A 23,925-nucleotide genomic window follows, 5' to 3' on the forward strand; every position below is an offset into this window, starting at 1 on the left:
CTTTGGTCCTGAAGAACTGAGTTTGATTCCAACTTCAGGCACAGGCAGCTCCTTGTGACTCTGGGCAAGTCACTTAACCCTCCATTGCCCCAGGTACAAATAAGTACCTGTATACAATATGTAAGCCACATTGAGCTTGCCATGAATGGGAAAGTGCAGGGTACAAATGTAACAAAAAAAAATCAGGAGAGAGATGCTTAAGTTTGCCTTACACTGAGAGATGCAATAATGATGACCCTCTCCTCTTTCTTTTTGCTAGAGTGATGCTGTATGATTACCAAGCCATGTGCAAAATGCCGTTCCACCACCACAGTGGCGCCCGGTCCCTGCTCAGTGTATGTATCTTACTTGGCACTAGTACAATAGCATTCAGTCATTTGATAATAGGTCATCTCCTCTATGCCAGCTCTTAGAATTCTTAAGATAATGACCTGGATGAAAATTAAGAGAAATGTCAGCCTTTTCATTGGAATGCATTAAACTACATGAACTTTCTTAAAGAAAACAGAAAGACCTGATTCATGAAATGCTTTTCCCATAGACACAGGCTGGGGAAAAAAGCCCCAGTAGACTGGGTCAGTTTTCAATGGAAGTTCTACATTTACCAGAGGCCAGCAAATGTATAACTTTCATATCTGTGTACTTTCAGGTGCTGTATGGTAATAACAGGCTGAAAATATGTCTGACCACACTGATACTGTCCTTGTGGTGGAAGGGTGAAGCAAGATTGTCAACCTCAGTTTATCTATACAGTATAGATATTCAGCCATTATGGGAACAATTCTATAACTGGGTGCTTCTGTTTATGCACCCCAAGGAAGCATGGTGAGACCCTATTCCATATATAAGCAACGAAGAGAGACAAGTCTCCATGAGTAGAAAAGCATAAATCAAACAGTGGAGATGACCAAGGACTAGGGTGTAGCCAAGATTATTTCCTAAAAACCTTTAATAAGCAAGTTCACATACAATCGTGCAATAAAATGCATGACCTTTAAGAAGGACTTGACATGGGCCGTGTTTCGGCAGTAGTTCCTGCTTCAGGAGTCCACAATACACATAGATCTCAAGGGAAGACAAACACAGCTTTTCTCCCTTGAAAATATGTGTATCTAGCAATTGTGGCATGCATGTGGGGCATACTGGCACCAAGTTTGGGTGTGCCTTACAGTTAAGTGGCAGCAAGTACACCAGCTCAAGATATGGCGTAACCTCGGGCACCTAAATGCATTTCCACACTATTCTACTTACAGGCAGCATTACAGAACTGTGCTTAGGTGCTCTGCTAGCAGTTTCACAGGCAAGTGTACACTTGCAAGCATTGTCACAGGCACAGCTTCTCTGAAAGGATTTCTTCCTTCCTCTGGGTTTTCCCACTAGCACAAAAAAGCAGTTCATTGACATGAGATTCTCTTCCAAATAACAAAGTTCTTTGTTATGGGAAACAGGAATCTCCCTCCAGGGATTTCATGTACAGTACCATTTAAGGAAACAAAGGGGCAGACGATCTGCAAGCTCCAAGATGGAACATATACACAGCAGATCGTTGATGGATAAAAATGATTTTAATAATAAATTAGAATATGCATACAATAGCTATTGTATGCAGTACCATTTAAGACCACCACCTTTCTCAGGAGTTCTTGGGGCTTCTGGTCTCATCATTTCAAACTTCAAACAGCCTTAACTCAGGTAGACCTATTCCCCCTGCCATACTCCAACTCCAGTCCTCAAATATCTTCCAGTTCAGTCACTTCCCTTAAAATATCACAGCCAGCATTACTTCCAGTAGCAATACATTACTGCGTCATTCAATGAGGCTCATGACTTTCAGGCTTCTACAGAACAAACTTCTTTGCAACCCAACACTGCTTCTGCCCCCTTTCGGTGGCCTCTAACTTCCAGGGCTGGAGAACTAAAGAAGGAACGGTCCCAGCCATATTATAGTTGGCAACAGAACCCTCACACAGCTCCTAGAATCTTAACCCATCGGTTTCCTTCTTGAGACTTCATCTTGATCCTGGGCTGGATACCTGGGGATTCTGGAGACTCCTGTGACACCCCTAAAGAATATAAGCATTGTCATACTGGAACAGAACTAAGGTCCATCAAGCCCAGTACCCTGTTTCCAACAGTGGCCAATCCAAGTCACAAGTACCCGGCAAGATCCCAGAACAGTAAAACAAATTTTATGCTGCCTATCCTAAAAAAAAACAGTGGATTTTCCCAAGTCCATCTTAATAATGGCTTATGTACTTTAATACTGGCTTATTGGCTTTTCTTTTAGGAAATTATTCAAACCTTTAAAACCTGCTAAGCTAAATGCTTTTACCACATTCTCTGGCAATGATTTCCAGAGTTTAAATACACATTGAGTGAAGAAATATTTTCTTTGGTTTGTTTTAAATTTACTACATAGTAGCTTCATTGTGTGCCCCCTAAGTCCTAGAATTTTTGGAAAGAGTAAACAAGCAATTAACATCTACCTGTTCCACTCCACTCAGTATTTTATAAACCTCTATCATATCTCCCCTCAGCTGTCTCTTCTCCAAGCTGAGGAGCCCTTTAAACTTTCCTCATAGGGAAGTCATCCCATTCCCTTTATCATTTTCGTCACCAGAATTCCACAGAGTATTTGAGGTGCAGTCGCACCATGGAGCAATATAATGGTATTATAACACTCTCATTTTTGTTTTCCATTCCTTTCCTAATAATTCCTAATATTCTATTTGCTTTCTTAGCCACTGCTGCACACTGAGCAGAGGGTTTAAACATCTAGATCCTTTTCCTTGACAGTGATTCCTAATGTGGAATCTTGCATCATGTAGCTATAATTTGGGTTCATCTTGCCCACATGCATCATTGAGTACTTGCTCACATTAAATGTGATCTGCCATTTGGATTCCCAGTCTCGTAAGGTCATCTTGCAATTTTTCACAATCCTCTTGCGATTTAACAACTTTGAATGTGTCATCAGCAAAATTTAGGGCCTCTTTTACCAAACCGCACTAGTAATTCCTGTGCGGCTAAGCTAACGCCCACACAAAGTGAATGGGCTTTGTCGGCATTGCTGCACTGGAAATCGCTAGTGTGCTTTAGTAAAAGAGGCCCTTAATTACCTCACTAGTTATTCCCATCTGTAGATCATTTATAAATATGTTAAAAAGCAGCGGTCCCAGACCCCTGGGAAACCCCACTATCCAGGGCCTCTGAAAGACTGGGCCAGGTCCTGGGCCCCCGCCCCTGAGATCGTCGGCACCGCGGCCCCCCCTGGCCGCCGCGCAGCAGTCCCCACCCACCCCCGTCCGTCCGCCACCGGGTCGGGCCCCCTGTATTGAAATCATCACAGCGCCTCACCTGTCACCTCCATGACTGAAAGCGCAGCAGCGGCAGATCGGATTCGCCTCCCTTCGGGCCTTCCCTCCCTGTGTCCCACCCTCATGGAAGTTACATCAGACGAGGGCTGAACACAGGGAGAGAAGGCCCGAAGGGAGGTGAATCCGATCTGCTGCGCTTTCAGTCACGGAGGTGACAGGTGAGGCACTGTGATGATTTCATTCCATATCATCAAGCTGATCAATCCATAGACTGGTGGGTTGTGTCCATCTACCAGCAGGTGGAGATAGAGAGCAAACTTTTGCCTCCCTATATGTGGTCATGTGCTGCCGGAAACTCCCCAGTATGTTCTCTATCTCAGCAGGTGGTGGTCACACACAGCAGCAGCTCTGGCTAGGCCTCCAAGCCTAATTTTTAGGTTTTGTTGAGTGCCTGGGGTTGAGGGCTCTTCTTGAGCAAGTGCAAACCTGGTGGCGCCAGGTCCCTCCTTTTCTCCCCCCTCCCGCTGGCTCCGTTTAAAAAAAAAAAAAAAAAAAATTTTGAACGTCCTTAAAGGCGTTTATTTCGACGTTTATTTAAACGTTTATTGCAGCTACTCACTGGGACACCAGGTCGTTACAGCTCGGAGCGGAAAGCAGGTAATTTTTACCTTTTTATAGCGGGCAGGGGGTGCCCCGATTGATCTCCACGTGGCCTATGGCGTCGGAGGGCGAGGGCGCAAAGAGTCGCTCCCCGGATCGCTTGGGCGCTTCTAGAGGGGATGCGGGGGTCTTGAAGTCTGATTCGCCCTTGTTGGGTGACAGTTTCGTGACCGATGAGTGTCCCGGTCCTTCCTCAGGTGCGGCGGTTTTTCCCGCCATAAACGCCCATTCCCCGCTGCTCGCCTCCGCCATCTTGGCCGGCCACGCGGCTCGGACGGCTTCTTCTTGGGCCGCCCTTGAGGTAGGAGACATTAATGCCATGAACGCCCTTAATTTGGGCGACGGCACAAAAGCGGCTAAAGTTAAGCGCCGTTCTTCCCGCGCGGCTCCTTCGCGGAGTGTCGCGCCGGACGCCATCTTGGATGCGCAGCATGTATCTCCCTCGCTCTTGCGAGCGCCGGTTGAGGGTGCGTCTAGGGCTGTAGCCCAGGCTGCGGAAGTGCACAGTCTGGGGGGTTTCTCCCCCGAGTTTGTTTTGCTGCTGCATCAGGCCTTCCTTATGCAAAACGCTGCCCCTGCTCCCTCGTCTGGTAAAGAGGTTGAGGCCCCCGGAGGTAAACGCCCTCGGGTTGATTCCCAGGCCTTGGAGGACTTTGTCTCCTCCGATGTAGATGAGGGCAGCGTATCTCCCAACGGTCCTTTGCGGATTCCTTGGAGGAGACTGATCCCCGCTCGGATGGAGCGGATGACCCCTCTGCAGCGCGGCTCTTTAGCTCGGAGGATTTGCCCAACCTGTTGGTGCAGGCCATGGGCGTTTTGAAGATTTCCTCTCCGGAGGACGTCTCTCCCTCAGCCCCTGTTGGCTCTGCCATTATGCTGGGGACGAAGCGCCTGCCTAGAACCTTCCACGTGCATGACGCCATGCACACCTTAATTTCGGCTCAATGGGATGTCCCGGAAGCGAGCCTTAAAGTGGCTAGGGCTATGTCCCGCCTCTATCCTTTGCCTGAAAGTGAACGTGAGGCCTATCTGTGGCCTACAGTGGATTCTTTAATCACTGCGGTGACTAAGAAAACGGCATTGCCGGTGGAAGGTGGCACGGCCCTAAAGGACGCCCAAGAAAGAAGATTGGAGGCGGCCTTAAGGTCGTCCTTTGAGGCGGCTGCTTTAAGTTTGCAGGCCTCAGTTTGCGGCTCCTATGTGGCCAGGGCGTGCCTGACTATGGTGCAGCGGGCTTCCCCCTCGGATCATTCCTTGAGGGCTGATTGGCCGGCCCTGGAATCGGGCTTAGCCTATTTGGCAGACTTGCTGTATGATGTCTTGAGGGCCTCAGCTAAGGGCATGGCTCAGACAATCTCTGCGCGGCGGTGGCTTTGGCTGAAACATTGGTCTGCTGACCACGCCTCTAAATCCCGCCTGGCTAGATTGCCTTTTAAAGGCAAGCTGCTCTTTGGGGTCGAGCTGGACAAAATCGTGACCGATCTCGGCACGTCTAAGGGCAAGAAGTTACCAGAGGTCAGGGCTCGGGCTAGTACTCGCCCCGGTACCTCCAGAGGACGGTTTCAGGAAGCCCGTCGGTACCGCCCGGACAGGTCGGGCTCTTCTGCCCCCTCTTCCTTCAAGAGGAACTTCTCCCCCAAGCAGCATTCCTTTCGCAGAGACCGCTGTCCCGGAGGTGCTCCCTCCGGTCCTCCCCCAGGGTCTCGGACCCAATGACGGGGCCTTGGTCCACGCCCCAGTGCAGATTGGAGGACGGCTGTCCTCGTTTCTGGGCGAGTGGACCACAATAACTTCAGACGCTTGGGTGCTGGAAGTCATCAGAGACGGCTACAAGCTAGAGTTCTGCCGACCCTTAAGAGACGGGTTTGTACTCTCTCCCTGCAAGTCTCCGGTCAAAGCTGTGGCAGTGCAGCAGACCTTGGACAACCTGATCCGCCTGGGTGCGGTCGTTCCGGTGCCAGAAAATCAGCTTGGCAAGGGGCGTTACTCCATTTACTTTGTGGTACCAAAGAAAGGAGGTTCTGTACGGCCTATCCTCGACCTCAAAGGGGTCAATCGGGCCTTGAAAGTTCGGCACTTTCGCATGGAGACTCTCCGCTCTGTTATAGCGGCAGTGAAGGCAGGGGAGTACCTGGCATCCTTGGACATCAAGGAAGCGTACTTGCATATTCCCATCTGGCCTCCTCATCAACGCTTTCTGCGTTTTGCAGTCCTGGGCCGACACTTCCAGTTCAGAGCCCTCCCGTTCGGGTTGGCTACTGCTCAGCGGACCTTCTCCAAAGTAATGGTGGTCATCGCGGCCTTCCTGCGAAAGGAAGGAGTACAAGTCCATCCTTATCTGGACGACTGGTTGATCCGAGCCCCCTCTTATGCAGAGTGCGGCAAAGCTGTGGACCGGGTGATTGCTCTTTTGAGCTCCCTGGGGTGGATCATCAACTGGGAGAAAAGCCAGCTGCGCCCAACTCAGTCCCTGGAGTATCTGGGAGTTCGATTCGACACCCAAGTGGGCAGAGTTTTCCTGCCAGACAATCGGATTGTCAAGCTTCAGGCTCAGGTGGACCAGTTCCTAGTAGCCTCTCCTCTTCGGGCTTGGGACTATGTGCAGCTGTTGGGCTCTATGACGGCCACGATGGAAGTAGTGCCCTGGGCCAGGGCTCATATGAGACCACTACAACACTCTCTGCTGCAGCGCTGGACTCCGATGTCGGAGGATTATGCTGTGCGCCTTCCCTTGGATCCAGCAGTGCGCAAGGCGCTGAGCTGGTGGACGCAGACAGACAAGTTGTCTGCAGGTATGCCTCTGGTGACCCCGGAGTGGATTGTCGTCACGACGGACGCCTCTTTGTCGGGCTGGGGAGCCCACTGCTTAGGAAGGACAACGCAGGGGCTCTGGTCTCCTGCAGAGGCAAAGTGGTCTATCAACCTCCTGGAACTCATAGCCATTCGGTTGGCGCTTTGGGAGTTCATCCCGGTACTGGCGATGAAGCCTGTACGGGTCCTGTCGGACAATGCCACGGCTGTGGCCTATGTCAACCGCCAGGGAGGTACCAAGAGCGCCCCTCTAGCCAAGGAGGCCATGAATCTATGCCAGTGGGCGGAAGCGAACCTGGAACAGCTGTCAGCGGCCCACATTGCCGGAGTTATGAATGTCAAGGCGGACTTTCTCAGTCGCCATACTTTGGAGCCCGGAGAGTGGCAGCTATCTGCTCAGGCGTTCTTGGACATCACGAAGCGCTGGGGCCAGCCGAGCCTAGATCTGATGGCGTCATCGGCCAATTGCCAAGTGCCGCGCTTTTTCAGCAGAGGACGGGACCCTCGATCCCTGGGAGTAGATGCTCTTCTCCAACAGTGGCCGACACAAGAGCTTCTCTATGTGTTCCCGCCCTGGCCCATGTTGGGCAGGGTGCTAGACCGGGTGGCAAAGCATCCGGGCCGGATAATCCTGGTGGGTCCGGATTGGCCCAGACGTCCCTGGTATGCGGACTTGATCAGGCTCTCAGTCGACGATCCTCTGCGGCTGCCAGTGGAGCAGGGCCTGTTGCATCAGGGTCCCGTGGTGATGGAGGATCCCTCCCCCTTTGGTCTTACGGCCTGGCTATTGAGCGGCAGCGGCTGAGAAAGAAGGGCTTCTCAGACAAGGTCATCGCCACTATGCTGAGAGCAAGGAAGCGCTCTACGGCTTACGCCAGGGTGTGGCGTACCTTTGCAGCGTGGTGTGAAACAGGCTCACTTTCTCCCTTCACTGCTCCAATTTCTTCAGTGTTGGCATTCCTGCAAGAAGGTCTGGAGAAAGGCCTGTCGCTCAGTTCCCTTAAAGTCCAGGTAGCGGCTCTGGCTTGCTTCAGGGGCCGCCTGAGGGGTGCTTCCCTGGCTTCGCAGCCAGATGTGGTGCGTTTTCTCAAGGGAGTTAATCACCTGCGCCCTCCTCTGCACTCAGTGGTGCCTGCGTGGAATCTCAACCTGGTGCTTAGAGCGTTACAGAAGCCGCCTTTTGAACCCTTGTCGAGGGCATCTCTGAAAGACCTGACGTTGAAAGCAGTCTTTTTGGTGGCTATCACTTCAGCCAGAAGAGTTTCCGAGCTCCAGGCACTCTCATGTCGAGAGCCTTTTCTGCAGTTCACTGAGGCAGGAGTGACTATTCGCACAGTGCCTTCCTTCCTGCCCAAGATTGTTTCTCGCTTCCATGTGAATCAGCAGCTCTGTCTCCCTTCCTTTCGTAGGGAGGACTACCCAGAGGAATACTCTGCTCTTAAATATCTGGATGTGAGATGTGTCATCATCAGATACTTGGAAGTGACCAATGATTTCCGGAAATCGGATCATCTGTTTGTCCTGTTTGCAGGTCCTCGTAAGGGTCTGCAGGCTGCTAAGCCTACAGTGGCAAGATGGGTCAAGGAAGCCATTGCAGCGGCTTATGTGGCCGCGGGGAAGGTGCCGCCTATCCAGCTGAAGGCTCATTCCACTAGAGCTCAGGCGGCCTCGATGGCAGAGGCCGGGTCCGTCTCCTTGGCAGAGATATGCAAGGCGGCAACTTGGGCATCGGCCCATACATTCTCCAAGCATTACCGCTTGACTGTGGCTGCTCGGGCGGAGGCCCGGTTTGGAGCTTCAGTGTTGCGGTCAGGGATTTCTATGTCCCGCCCTGGGTGAGTACTGCTTCGGTACATCCCACCAGTCTATGGATTGATCAGCATGATGATATGGAAGGTAAAATTATGTATCATACCTGATAATTTTCTTTCCATTAATCATAGCTGATCAATCCATAGCCCCTCCCAGATATCTGTACTGTTTTATTCTGGTTGAATTTTAGGTTCAAGTTTAGTCTTCAGTTACTTCAGGAGGACTTCGTGTTCAAGTTTTTTCACTTGGATTCTTCAAGAGTTGAGACGAGTTTGTGTTACAGTGAGCTGCTGCATTCCTCTCCCCTCCGTTTTACGGGGCTGGATTGAGACTTAAATTCTGCCGGCACTCCCTCCCGCTTCGTGCGGCTGTAGGGCAGCTTTGTACCCCTCCCGCTTCGGCGGTGTTAGGGTCAGTCAGCTCCTCCCGCGGTTGCGGTTGCAGGATAAGCCAGATCCCCCTGCATCGGCGGGGTGGTGTCCCTCCCCCGCTCCGCGGGGATGAGCTGGACGGATTCCCCTCCCCCACTCGTGTGGGGATGAGCTGGGTTAATTCCCCTCCCCCGTTTCTGCGGTGGTGAGCTGGGCAGAGTGTCCCTTTGTGGGTGTAATTCTCTGTGCTGAGTCCTGCGGATGGAGCTTTGATATCGACATACTGAGGAGTTTCCGGCAGCACATGACCACATATAGGGAGGCAAAAGTTTGCTCTCTATCTCCACCTGCTGGTAGATGGACACAACCCACCAGTCTATTGTTTGATCAGCTATGATTAATGGAAAGAAAATTATCAGGTATGATACATAATTTTACCATGTGGGAGGCCCGGCCTGGTGGCGGACGGTCGACAGAGCCGAGGTCGGGTGAGATCGGGGACTGCAGCGCCGGGCCCCCCTTGGAGGCCCGGGCCTGGGGAATTTTGTTCCCCCTGCTCCCCCTCTCGGTGGCCCTGCCACTATCACAGCATAAGATACCGATACCAAAAGACACCAAGAAAAAAAAAAAGCAAATGAAATCACTAACTACCGTCCAGTAGCATCCATTCTGTTGTCAGTCAAACTGATGGAAAGCATGGTAGCCAAACAACTTACAGATTATATAAACAAATTCTCAATACTACACGAATCACAGTCAGATTTTCGCCCCCTCCACAGCACAGAAACAGTACTAATCACTCTCCTAGCCAAATTCAAGCAGGAAATAGCAACAGGCAAAAACATCCTCCTCCTCCAATTCGGCATGTCTAGTGCATTCGACATGGTAAACCATAATATATTAATAAGATTACTAGATAAGTTAGTGTTTGGTGGAAACATACTTAGCTGGATCAAGGGTTTCCTAACCACAAGAACATATCAAGTAAAATCAAACTCAAACATATCATCACCGTGGAAAGCAGACTTTGGAGTACCACAGGGATCACTGCTATCACCGATTCTCTTCAACCTAATGATGACCCCACTAGCCAAGTCCTTATCAAACCAAGGCCTTAACCCTTTCATCTATGCAGACGATGTCACAATATTCATTCCTTACAAATCTAAACTGACAGAAATCGCCAACAAAATCAAGATCAGCTTGAACATCATGGACTCTTGGGCAAATGCATTTCAACTGCCCATTTCAACTAAAACTAAACAAAGAAAAAACACACAGTCTCATCCTCTCATCCCTACACAGCGCAGTTAACCCCACTATTATCAACACCCCAGATTACACCCTCCCTATCTCAGACAGCCTGAAAATCCTCGGCGTTACAATGGACCACAACTTAACACTAGAGAGCCAAGTGACATCCACAACAAAGAAAATGTTCCACTCAATGTGGAAACTCAAACACGTGAAACAATTCTTGCCGAAGGGAACATTTCACAACCTGATACAATCAATGGTACTAAGCCATGTAGACTACTGCAGTGGAATTTATGCGGGATGCAAAGAACAAACCTTAAAGAAACTTCAGACCGCTCAAAACACGACAGCTAGGCTTATCTTCGGAAAAACGCAATTTGAAAGTGCAAAACCCCTTTGCGAAAAACTACACTGGTTCCCAATCAAAGAATGCATTGCTTTCAAAATCTGCACTCTGGTTCACAAAATTATCTATGGTGATGCTCTGGGATACATGACAGACTTGATCAACCTACCAACTAGAAACACATCCAAATCAACACGAACTTACCTAAATCTGCACTACCCAAGCTGCAAAGGACTCAAATACAAATCAACTTACGCATCCAGTTTTTCTTACATAAGCACACAAGTGTGGAACGCATTACCAAAAGCCTTGAAAACTACGAATGACCACCTAAACTTCCGGAAAACACTAAAAACTACCCTACCAATTCAACATAAATGCCTGATCTTTGCAACACAACAAAACTAAAGAACGTAATGGACATAACACAACTCTTCCATTGTACGATTCTCTAGTGTGGCTTTGCCACATGAACTTTATCTTACCACAACATCACTTTGTATTTGTTTACACCGGAGTCTGTAACACCTCTCCAGTACTATGTAAGCCACATTGAGCCTACAAATAGGCGAGAAAATGTAGGATATAAATGTAACAAATAAAATAAAAATAAGTTCTAATATTGCATACAAGGGTCACATAAATGCGGGCACCCAGTTATAGAATTTCCCTTTATATGAATAAGCTCTTCATCTATTTATTTCATGAACATCTAAATTACTGGACCTTTTCATTGGACTAACTCAATACATTTTTGACTTTGCTCATTTACGTACTGTGTTCCATGTTGGATAAAGCACTGGGGCTGCCATGTTATTTTACTTAAATGACTAACAATAAGGTTAAAAATATAAAAACAAAAACCTATTTCTTAAGTTAGTCCAATAGAAAGGTATTGGTTTATAGCCTCCTTGTGTACATTTGTTTTTATTAACCCTTATTTTTGTAGAAAACTACTAATCATTTCTATAGTACTACTAGACTTCACAGTGCTATACACATTATATACAGGTACTTTCTCTGTCCCTACAGGGGACTGATCATACAGGGAACCGGGCAGTGCCCGAGGGCCCAGAGGCTCCCCCCTCCCCCCCCCCCAGTTCCCACAATAAAGGGCCCTGGTGGTCTAGTGGCCCCACTCTTTCCTGCCCATTGCTGCTGCATTTTCAAAATGGCTGCTGAGACTTCACTGCGGCAGTCTCATGAAACTGTCAAGACCTGCAAGACTACCGCAGGAAGTCTCGGCAGCCATTTTGAAAACACGGTGGCGTTGAGCACAGCAGCAGCAGACAGGAAAGAGTGGGGATCTTTTCTGCCTCGAAGAGGCCACTAGACCACCAGGGTCTTTCAAGGTAGGACCAGGGAGGGCATACTAGGGTGTGTTGGGGGGGGGGCAGCAGTGAGCCAATGGGGGATAGGGGACGAAAGCAGTGCCCGAGGGAGGCCCAATAACCCTTACTTCCCGTGGGCCCAAAGCACTGTCATTCTGCCCCTGCCAAGGTCACAAGGTATTGCAATAGGAATTGAACCCAGCTCACCAGGATCAAAGCCCACTGCACTAACCATTAGGCTATACGTTCTAGTGGATTAATGTGACAACCACACTGCATTACCAACAGAAAGGTATCACCTACAACATGTTTCAGCTTCATGTCTGAATATCTAAGTGGATTGACATGGCATCGCACTATTGTATTGGTCTTGTGGTCCATGGGCTTTCCTTTTTTTTTAAACCCATGGACCACAAGACCAATATAAACCACCGTAAGGACTATTAGGTTATTATTTGTGTTTATTAGTATGTATGTTTCTGTTGTGAAGAGCTTAGAACTGGAGATAGTGCAGGATACAAGAATTTCTAATAAAATATACTCTCATATTTGACTGTCTCAGGGAAAACGTGACAGAAGTTTTCCCAGATACAGTCACATATCCTCAACTACTAACTCAACATCTGAAGCTAATGTCGATTGTTTAGCAAACTTGGTTCTTCTGTCTTTAAGATGCCTGTGTGCATTTCTTGTTAAAGCACTATTTTCAAGAACATACAGAAAAATATGTGCTTCATTATAGCCAGGATTTTGTGCATATTCTGTTAGTATCAGTGCTTCGGACTGGGGTTAGTGTCTTATCTGCTGGGCCTTCTCCCAGAACAGTATGAAAGTAAGAGGGAAAATTTAACTCAACTGATTTTATCTGTACAAAACCAATAATGTTCCAGTCTCAGAGGTTCAAAAGTCTTGATAGCAGTTATCTGCAAGCAGAGTCTGAAGAAACTGCCAATTATATATTCAGAGCGGGAGGAATGCCTGGGCTGTACAGGAACGCCACTAGATTCCCAACCAACAAAAAATAAAGAGTTAGAAATATTATTCAGAATGTAAATTTGACTGATTCATACCAGAAATTTGACATGGAGAAAACACGAGAGGGGAAAGGGGATCCCACATTGAATTGTGTGTTTCACTCCAGGCACCTGCCTCAGATGCTGAGTATTAACTTTGCTTTTTTCTCTGGTATTTTTCTTTTGGAAGCCTCTCTACGCAGTGCTGGCTGCTGGAAAGTGGGTGTTGAGCAATTTATTTCTGTAAGTATCATGGAGGGGCATTTTTAATATGATGTCTTAAGTCCAATTTTGGAAGTTTTGCTAAAAACACCCAAAAATTGAGTGGCAATTTTTGAACCAGAAGAATGTCTTGCTTTGTGTTTCAGAAATCGCCATTTTCTAGACATTTGTGCTCTATGCATCTATCTTGTGGTGCCATTTTCGGAAAAAAAGAAATGTCCTATGGAAAAATGCACAAAAATAAGCCGGGGTCAGGATTCTCGGTAGACTGGCCACACAGACATCCCAGCACAGCAGTGCAGCAGCCTAGGGGGCACTGCAGTGGCCATCACATAAAAGGTCCTAGGTACACATCTCACCATAACGCCTTGTATTATATGGTGAGCACTCCAAGAATAGCGAAAAATGCACTGTACTCAACTGTACACCACAACAATAGCTCTTAAGCCTGCAGGGGTCATTTATATGTAGTTACAGTAAGTATTTTGTGGTTTTTGGAGGGCTCACACTTTCCACCACAAGTGTACCAGTTAGAGTGGGATATAGGCCTGAGTACCTTTCTCTACAATGCACTGCAATGACCACTAGGCTACTCCATGGACCTACTTGCTTTTCTAAGAGGCCCATTATATCTGCTGCTGTCATAGAGCCTGGTATGTACTGTCAATTTCACCTCTTAGGTGGTTGGGGAAGGGGTGAGTGACCACTTGGGGATTAAGGGGGGGTCATGCCTTCATCCCTCCAGTGGTCATCTAGCCAGTTTGGACACCTTTCTGGTACTTAGTTGTTATTGAAGCAGGTCTAGAAAAAAATGTCTTATTTTTTGCCCTGATCATTTTGTCCATGTTCCATTATCGTAGAAAAATGTCCAAATCATAAGTCTGCCCTATTCCTGTCACTTTATACGATCTTTTGGATGTTTTTCTGTTTCGAAAATGAGCCTCATGGTATCTTACATTTCAGACTTGAATTTGAGGTTTTGGAAGAGGTACAAATTTAGCAAATTCCCCTCTGTTTATCTGGATTTTATTGGGTCAAAATCTGAGTACAGGAGCTAGGCCTTCCTGTTTTGTAATAATCACGGCTGAAGTTGTAGACAAAGAGGAAGTGCAACTGTGGAGTCTGGGGAGAGAACAGGCAAGCCCGGCTCAGGGGCAACAGAAGAAGAAGGGCTGAATTAGGAGTAGAGAAACTATACTTGGCTTTACTCCAGGATCACCCCCTCCCCCACTTCCCTGCAGACTGTCTGGAAGAGAGGAGCTGGACAAGAACACCCTGTTGCTCTAGAGTCTGAAAAGAAGTGACAGAACTGTGTTCTAGGCCATTCCCTCTGAAATTAAGCCCCACTAATAATCCTCAACTGTCTCCCCCTATATATATTTGCTATGGTATGTCAGGACTAGGGTTCCCATACGTCTGGATTTCCCTAGACATGTCTTCCTTTTCAGACGACTGTTGGGGGTCTGGACAGTGTTTTCCAGCTAGCCCATTTGTCTGGGTTTCTGAGTTAACAGGCTGGCTAGTAGGTTGACAGATGGATGGATGGGCTGGCCTTCTTTATACCCCCCAAGCCTACCTTAGCACACCCTGGTGGTCTCATGGCCTCTTCAGGGCAGGAAAGAACTCTACTCTTTCCTGCCTGCTGCCACTGACCACCCTGCTACCGCCGCTTGTTGAAAATGGCTGCCGAGTCTTCAAGCGGAGGCCTTGCAAGACTTTGTGAAAATCTTGTGAGACCACCGCTTGAGTTTCAGCAGTCATTTTCAAGAAGCAGCAGCAGCAGGGAGGTCAGCCGCAGCGGGCAGGAAAGGGTGGGGTTCATTGCTGCTCTGAAGAGGCCACTAGTGAAGGGGGCAAGCTGCACGTGGATGGGAGGGAGAGAAGGGGGCAAGCTGCTCGTGGATGGGATGGAAGGGAGAGGAGAGGAGAGGGGAACACGCTGTACATGCAGGAGAAGGAAGGGAAAAGGGGAAAATGCAGCACATGGATTGAAGGGGACGGAGAGGAGAGGGGACATGCTGCTCATAGATGGAAGGGAAAGGGGAACATGTTGCTCATGGATGTTTGCATTTTTTTTTAGAAATGTACATCTTTTCTAATTTTGTATTTAAACTACCGAAGAAAATGCATTTCTGTTAGTTTTACCCATATTTTCACTGCTTATGGAATCTGACTTACTTGGGGGTTCAAGGTGACTGTGCAGTGGGGGCAGGCGGCATTTTATTTGTTGTGCCCTCTTTTTTTGTCTCCGTAAATATGGTAACCCTAGTCAGGACCCCTATAGACAGGGATCTCACTCATCATGCCATCATGCTGAGTCATGGCCCTTACACAAAGGGATCTCATTCATCATGCTGACACATGGCTCTTGCTCACAGGAATCTCACTCCTCATGCAAAGTCATAGTCCCTGCATACAGGGATCTCAATTATTACGTTGAGTCATGGCCCCTGTACACAGAGTTTTCACTCATCATGCTAAAGGAGGAAATTATTAATGTGGGCTACTGTGGAAACAAGATGTGTTATTTTACTGTTAACCCCAGTTATCAGTATAGTGTAAGTTACATGTGTCCCTGCCACATTCAGGCAGTGGCGTACCAAGGGGGGGCAGTGGGGGCGGTCCGCCCCAGGTGCACGCCGTGGGGGGGGGGTGCCACGGCGCGCGCCTGCTCCGAGTTTGCTAAACTTTGTCGCTAGTTCGCTGCAGCTCCCTCTCTGCCCCGGAACAGGTTACTTCCTGTTCCGGGGCAGAGGGAGCTGCAGCGAAGCGAAATTTAGCAAACTTGGAGCAGGCGCGCGCCGCGGCACCCCCCCCCCCCCCCCAGTGGCGTGCACCCGGGGGGGGGGTCATTTCGCCGGAGGGAGGGAAGGTGTCATTTAGCGGGGGGGGGGGGGGCGCATCGGCGCTCCGCCCCAGGTGCCATCCAGGCCAGGAACGCTACTGCATTCAGGCACCCGCACTTAACACCAGCGCTACGGCTAATGTAACTGCAGTTGTCTAAATGTTAGGCCGATTGTGGGTTACACTAGTATTCTATAATGGATCTTAGGTTCCATTATAGAACAGGCTCCCACTGCCTGCCCTCAGGGTGCTTAAATGGAGGTGCTCATTTATAGAATTGCCTCCTAAGCCTTCACCTGCTTAGGAGGAGCTGCTCCAACCTGCCTTTCTGTAAAATGTCTAGGTCCTTCTGTTGCTGTTTCTACAGATTCCTGATGGAGTTTAACATGTGTGGCTTCTGGCACTCTGATAATGTTGCAGATGGTAAGTAGCTAAAAGCAGTTTGGTTTCTATAAATTAGTTTTGCTGGTCATAAATGTATTTATTTTATTTATTTATTGCATTTGTATCCCACATTTTCCCACCTATTTGCAGGCTCTATGTGGCTTACAGAGTTTGGTTATGACATAATCATTCCATGATATCAGATACAATTAGTAAAGTACCAAGACTTAGGTGAGGGAAGAGAGAAGGAATGTGTTAGGCAAGATATAGGTGGACTGTAATGGTTGGGTGAGTTGGTGAGGTAGTTTGTAAGGCTATGGATTCTCTTTGTAGGCCTTGTTGAATAGATAAATAGAGAGCCAATGCCTCTATGTACGCAGGAAACCTGGTGATGAATGCTGCAGCTCAAACTTACCGATCTTCGTCACTGGCGTTCCAAGCTATTTCCTTGAATAGAGAGCCACTCAAAAGTCTGTGAACTGAGTTAGGGGAAGCTGACCTTTACAGCTGCAGAACTAACTAAGGGGCCCTTTTACTAAGGCATGTAGGCGCCTTCGCGCGTCCAACGCGCACCAAATTGGAACTACCGCCCGGCTACCACGTGCCCCAGGCAGTAATTCCATTTTTGACCCACACCCAAAACACACGGTGTTGCTTACCCGGCAGTAATTGGCAGTTTATGCTCACTAGCCACTTACCGCCAGGTTAGCACGTGAGTCCTTACCGGTAAATCAGTGGAGTGGCGGTAAGGTCTCAGGCTGAAAATGGACGTGTGCTGGGTTTAATTTTGCCGCATGGCCATTTTCAGCCACAAAAAAAAAGCCTTTTTTGCAGGCGTCCTGAAAAATTGTCCTGCGCACGTCCAAAACACGCGCCTACACCAGCACATGCCACTTTTTGGCACGCCTTAGTAAAAGGGACCCTAAAGAATTAGCAAAAATTGCTCTTGACAGTGAAATCTTGTCCTCAAAGCTTATGCCGTATTTTTACTTATGCAGACTGACAATAAAAAGACTAAAAATAAAGCGTATAGAGCTTACCTTCAACACTTTATGAGAGGTTTACTTTTAACAAAACCCCTGGTCATACCTCTGACAGTGTCATGGGACCTCAACATCATTCTCACCCAGCTTCTGAAAGCTTCTTTTGAGCCACATGACTCTTGCCACCTGAAGTACCTGATCTGGAAGGTCTTGTTTTTGGTGGCAGTAACTTCAGCATGCAGGATCTGCAAGCTTCAGGCCCTAGTAGCTGATCCACCTACACAAAGTTTCATCACAACAGAGTAGTTCTTTGCACACATCCTAAATTCCTTCCTAAGGTATTGTTGGAATTCTATCTTAACCAGTCAATTGTTCTGCCAGCATTCTTCCCAAATCCTCATGCCCATTCTGGTGAAAGCGCACTGCACACTTTGGACTGCAATCTTTTTGTTTCTTTTGATCCAAACAGGATGGGGGCAGCCATCAGTAACACATTTTCTCCAGTTGGTTAGCAGATTGCATGTCCTTCATTTATGCTTAGGCTGTGCTGACTCTGGATGAGTCATGAAAGGGCTCACAATGTCAGAGCCTTGGCTGCGATGGTAGCCTGCTTATAGTCAGCCTCCACTGAGGAGTTTGGCAAAGATGTGACATGCTCATTATTCCACACATTCACATTTCAGTACTGCCTAGAGCAGGATTCTTGATGCCACAGCTGGTTTGTTCAGACAGTCCTGCCGAATTTATTTGGGGTCTAGAATCTAACTGTACCCCTCCCCTCCCCCCCCTCCGGGCCCTTTTTACTGTGTTCCAGCTGCACAAAAAAAAATTTAGATGTTCCATTAATTGTTTTCTTGGTGATCTTACCTGTTGCAGGTCCCCTATTACTCTTTTTGGTTTGGTTTTCAGTGAGCCTGGTAGCTGGGGATTCCCAACAGTGGTAATATGCTGTCCTGCTTGTCCTTGGAGAAAGCAAAGTTGCACACCTGTGGCAGGAGTTCTCTGAGGACAGCAGGACACATATTACCACATAGGAGTTGTATTCTGTAAACATTTGTATTCTATTGCCTGGTCCTGCACAGTTGAGGCAGGTGGGAAGATTCACGCACATGCGCAATCAGCACTGTCAAAGGCTTCTAGAAGATTTAGAATTCTGGGCAGCATCCATGCTGGGGCTCTGTCCGCTGAAACATCTCTGTATGCACGTAATTATGAACATTTGATAGCGAAAGAAATGCTACTTGTGAGAAAAATTGCACATCAAACAAATCAAGCTTATTGTTTTCTGTGTTCCTTGAGAAAGCAGTTAGAAACACGGTCCATGTCGGGACCCGCTAAGGAAATCCCATTCCAATGTGCTGTGTCTCAGCTTTACAAAGTAATATAAGTTCTTTGGTCTTAGATATTATAGTGTCACAATTTTAGAAGAAGGCACCGGGGTGTGTCACTACATAGAATGTGCAATGATTATATTATAAGTATGGACAAGCAATTTCAGCTGTTTTGTCTGTGATGGTCTGACAATACTTATGAGCACATTCAACACTCAAAAAAATTTTTCAGTAAGGTTCTGTGGGATTATTATATTTTATCATAAGAATAGCACTTAAGCAGATTGGCATATACACACAGATGTGTGCACATATGCATGTATATGTCATTATTCTTATGGCATACACACGTGGAGGGGCATAATCGAACGTCGCTGGTGAAATAGATCGCCGGCAATCTATTTTGGCGGCAGCGCAACAGCTGGCCAAAACCATATTATCGAAAAAAATGGCCGGCCATCTTTTTTTTTTGATAATACGGTTTAGCCCGTCCAAATGCCAGAGTTCGCCGGGTTTGAGATCGACGGTTTTGTTTTTCAGCAATAATGGAAAAAAATGCCGGCCATCTCAAACCCGGCGAAATCCAAAGCATTTGGTCGTGGAAGGAGCCAGCATTTGTAGTGCACTGGTCACCTTGACATGCCAGGACACCAACCGGGCACCCTAGGGGGCACTTCTAAAAATTTAAAAACAAAATACAAATAGCTCCCAGGTGCATAGCTCCCTTCCCTTGGGTGCTGAGCCCCCCAAATCCCCCCCCCCAAACCCACTCCCCACAGCTCTACACCATTACCATAGCCCTTATGGCTGAAGGGGGGCACCTACATGTGGGTACAGTGGGTTTTGGGAGGGTTTGGAGGGCTCAACAGCACCACAAGTGTAAGGGGGGGGGGATGGACCTGGGTCTGCCTGCCTGGAGTGCACTGCACCCATTAAAAACTGCTCCAGGGACCTGCATACTGCTGTCATGGAGCTGGGTATGACATTTCAGGCTGGTATACAGGCTGGCAAAAAATGTTTTATTTTTATTTTTTTAGTGTGGGAGGGGGTTGGTGACCACTGGGGGACTACGGGGAGGTCATCCCCCATTCCCTCCGGTGGTCATCTGGTTAATTGGGGTACCTTTTTGAGGCCTGGTCGTGAAAATTAAAGGACCAAGTAAACCCGGCGAAATACTGCTTAACGCCGTTTTATTTTCCATTATCCGCGAAAGTCGGCCATCTGGTAGCCACACCCATGCCCGCCCATGTCCCGCCTTCGCTATGCCGCCAACACGCCCCCTTGAACTTTCGCCGGCGAGGCGACGGGAAAGCGGCGATGCTGTCAAAAAAGCCGCTTTCCATTATACCGATTTTGCCGCTTTTGAGAGATCGCCGGCCATCTCCCGATTTATGTCGGGAAATGGCCGGCAATCACTTTCGAAAATAAGCCTGATAATCTTCATAATTGTTAGCTCAGACTGTATAGAATTGCTTTATTTGTGCCACTGAAAATTCAGTACCCCAGCACTTTTCGTATGGTACTGGGGAAGAATGAGGTTTTTTTGCAAACTATGGGAGGGGGGGGGGGGGATCAATATTCAAAGCGATTTAACCGGCCAGAAACAGCTCCTGGCCAGTTAAATCATCTGTTCAGGGCTAGTTATTTTCAGTGGCACTTAACCGGCTAGTGCTGTTGAAAATGTCTGGTTAGCACTTAAAGCAAAACCGAGTATTGGGAGGGGAGCATTTTGGAGGCAGAGTCGGCACTTCGCCAATTAAGTGATGATATTCAGCACTTAACTGGCAGGTTAACTGCATAAGTAGGAGCACACAAAAGTCAGCCCTATCTTTGTGCAATAACCTGTAGCCAGTTAAATGCTGAATATCACACTTAACCGGCTATGGTGTAGCTGTCTCTGCAAACCCAGAAATTCAGTACCAAAGCCCAGGCTTGGTCTGGCATTGAATTTCTGGGTATAACACCAGTGGCGGTCAGTAAAACACTGAGTGAGTTGGCTGAATGTCAACCCCTATGTTTGTTAAAATGTGATATACTGCTTGGCTAAATAGATCGCAATGGTGTGCAATAAAATTAAACGCAAACATAAAAGAAAAGGAACTCCATTGATTTGATAAGTACATAAGCACCGCCATACTGGGAAAAGACCAAGGGTCCATCAAGCCCAGCATCCTGTCTCTGACAGCGGCCAATCCAGGCTTCAAGAAGGTTGCCGGTGCCGGGCCAGGGGAATTTTGCCCCCCGCCCTCGACACCCCTGATAAAGGTTTTTCCGTTTGTTCTTTATATAACTATGGGCCTTATTTACTAAAGTGTACTGTGGTGTCAGCACATAGTACTGCTGTTAATACGTGTTAATGCAGGTCCCACTGATAATACAATACTATCATTAGCATGTCCTAACACTGAACTACACTACATGTCAATGGGTGTTTATCTGTTATTCACTTTTGCCATTCAAGATTAAGGAAAATAATAAATATTGAATAATTTATAGGTATACCCCCAGGTTCTGCATGGGTCATCCAAATTTGAGCTCAGATCTCAGATCCGCGCATAAAAGGCGTTAACAATCAATTATTGGAATTAACAAGCACTTAACTTGCAGTAATTAGGAGTTACATGTGGATCTACCCTACGCCCTATTCTATAACACCTGTGCCTAAATTTCATGGCATGTAACTTTGGCAGGTATAAGTACTTGCACCCAAAGTTAGGCACAAAGGGCCAGATTCTATATAAGGTGCCTAAAAAATCCATGCAGTAAACAGTTCTGACTAAGCGTATTCTATAAGGAGCGCCTAGATTTAGGCGTGGTATATTGAATATGCTTAGTTGATATCTCAGCGCCTAAAACTATGCGCCTCTATTTACTGCAGTAAAAATGTAACATAAATCACTGTGCATAGATTTACGCACACTGGGCCATATTCTATAACTACGCATGTAAATTTGGGAACGCCCATGGAATACCCATTTCTCCACCCATAGCCACGCCCCTTTGAACTGTGCACATTAGTATTTAGGCGCAGTTCATTACAGAATATGCATAGCGAGTTGTGCACGTAAATTCTAATTATTGCCAATTATTGCTGATTATTGCTTGTTAAGTGCTGTTATCAATACTGATTACCTTGTTAAGCCAATTAAGTTACGTGCATTGTTATAGAATAGGCCTGGATTTTGGCACAGATCTCTAGGCATGCTATATGGAATCCGGCAGAAAATGCTCTGTGCAGAATGCCCTTTATAGAATACTAGCTTAGTACAGATCATTCCAGCACCTAACTTTGGGTACCATTTATTGAATCTAGTTTGGTGATATATTTTTTAATTTCCAGTATCGTACAGATACTTTTTATAGCACAGATGTTAGGATCATGTGTTGGACATGGTCAGAATAATTGTATTTTTCCTGACAGTCTGCTTAACCCCCTATTTCATTCTCTTCCTTCTCTCTGGGCCCTAATGGTTCCCTTCCCCTCACTTTTTTTTTCTTCATCATGCAACCTCATTCTTTCATTTTGCATCGTGTCGTTCAATGGTCATACAACATTCCATCTCCATCATTTGACTTCAAGCCAAATCCTTCATTCATCATTGTAAGTAGATGTAGCAATAAATAATATTCTAAAAGGTACAGTGTGAAGAGAGAAATGTGCAGACTTTGACAGAAGGAGGGGGTCTGTCAATCTATTTTTATCTGTTGAATACAGATTTACCACCCATCCTCTGAAAAAATTAATAGGCAATTTCTAGCAATCCACCTGCCTGCAGAATCCTGCAGAACTTGTACTTAAGGGCCCTTTTACTAAAGGACATTAAGCCCTATGTTATGATTCTGCTAGTCAGGCAGGGGAATGTTTGGGACTCGCTTTTGATTGGCCGCAGGGGTTGAGCTGGCATCTGAAGCAGCAGATGTCAGAAGCCTGATCTATTTAAGCTTATCTCTCCCTACAGGCCATGCTTTAGCTTTGATTCCTGTGAGCTGAAGCCTGTTCCCCTTTCTCTCAGTCTGTTCTATTGCACACTGTGTGTTGGACTTTGTCTACTCTCCTCGTAGCTTGTTGCTTCTGTGTTTGCTGGGTGTTCCCAGCATGAGCTTGATTGTTTCACTCCCCTGCACCTGAGTCTGTTCCCTGCTTGCTGGTGTAGTATTGTCTGTGGTAAGCTTGTCCCTTGTATCATTCCAGTTCGTTTATTTAGTTTCCTTTTCCTCAGTGTAACCCTTTATGTGCTGAACTTAGTATTTGCCTTCTGTAGTCCTGCCTTTGTTTGCAGCCTCCCTGTCCTTGTTCGTTTGTTTAAGTTTTCCTTTGTTTGCCTTACCTTTGTCTGTCGTGTTTGCCCTGCTTCCTGCTGTTTGGTGTCCCAGAAGCATTCTTCCTTTTAGCCTGTTTTTTCCCCTTTGTTTGCTGAATCTGTCTCCTGATTTTGGTGAGCTTTGCTCCTTGTCTGATCTGTGTATGTTAAGGCAACTTTCTCTGTTTGCTTCCCTTTACCCTTGTGCGCTGTGTGGCACAGCCTTGTGTATTCCTATAAGCATCTTCCCTTTACCCTTTTGTGCTCTGTGACCAGCCTTGTGCATTCTTGTGTGTGGACTCCCTTTACCCTTGTGCGCTGTGTGGCACAGCCTTGTGTATTCCTATAAGCAGCTTCCCTTTACCCTTGTGCGCTGTGTGGTACAGCTTTGTGTACTCCTATAAGTGGCTTCCCCTTACCTTTGAATGCTGTATGATACAGCCTAGAGTATTCCTTTGAGTAGCTTCCTTTAGCCTTGACTGCCATGTGCACAGCCTTGTGTATTCCTATAGTAGCTTCTGTCTGTCGCCCTTTCCCTGGTGTCTCTAGTTTGCGCTGTGTGCGTTGCTTGTGCTCCAGGCCCTTGGGGAACCCCTCATTGTTCTTTCTCCCTTCCCAGTGTATGAATTGGTTCCTCTTCGGCCGTGAGGCCCGCACGCTTGGACTCTGTACAAGTGGGTTCCCGTTCAGCCGTGAGGCCCGCCTGAGTGATATATCTCCCTTTTTCTGGTGGTGCTAGTTGCTTGTCCTGTGTGTGCGGGGCTTGGTGGCTGGGGTGCGTAGCACCTGTTCGGTCTACCCTAGACCTTAGCCAAGATCCTTCCTAGGCCTCGGCCTGGGCTCAATGGGCACGAACAGATTACACCCTAATGCACATTTAGCGCATGGGAAAATGCTTACCACAAAACACTTTAACGCGTTTTGCAGTAATTTGCCATTTTC

At 47.4% G+C, this 23,925-nt stretch overlaps 1 protein-coding gene across 1 annotated transcript in view; it reads left to right on the forward strand.

Annotated features, from left to right (window-relative positions):
* The window catches only part of CACNA2D4 (calcium voltage-gated channel auxiliary subunit alpha2delta 4), a 531,111-nt gene that overhangs the window by 438,651 nt on the left and 68,535 nt on the right, over positions 1-23,925 (forward strand). Inside the window, 3 exon segments of the mRNA XM_030214826.1 lie at positions 260-335; positions 13,109-13,161; positions 16,352-16,407. Coding sequence (XP_030070686.1) covers positions 260-335; positions 13,109-13,161; positions 16,352-16,407 — 185 coding nt within the window.

This window comes from Microcaecilia unicolor, chromosome 9 (assembly GCF_901765095.1).
Source record: "Microcaecilia unicolor chromosome 9, aMicUni1.1, whole genome shotgun sequence".
NCBI lineage: Eukaryota > Metazoa > Chordata > Amphibia > Gymnophiona > Siphonopidae > Microcaecilia > Microcaecilia unicolor.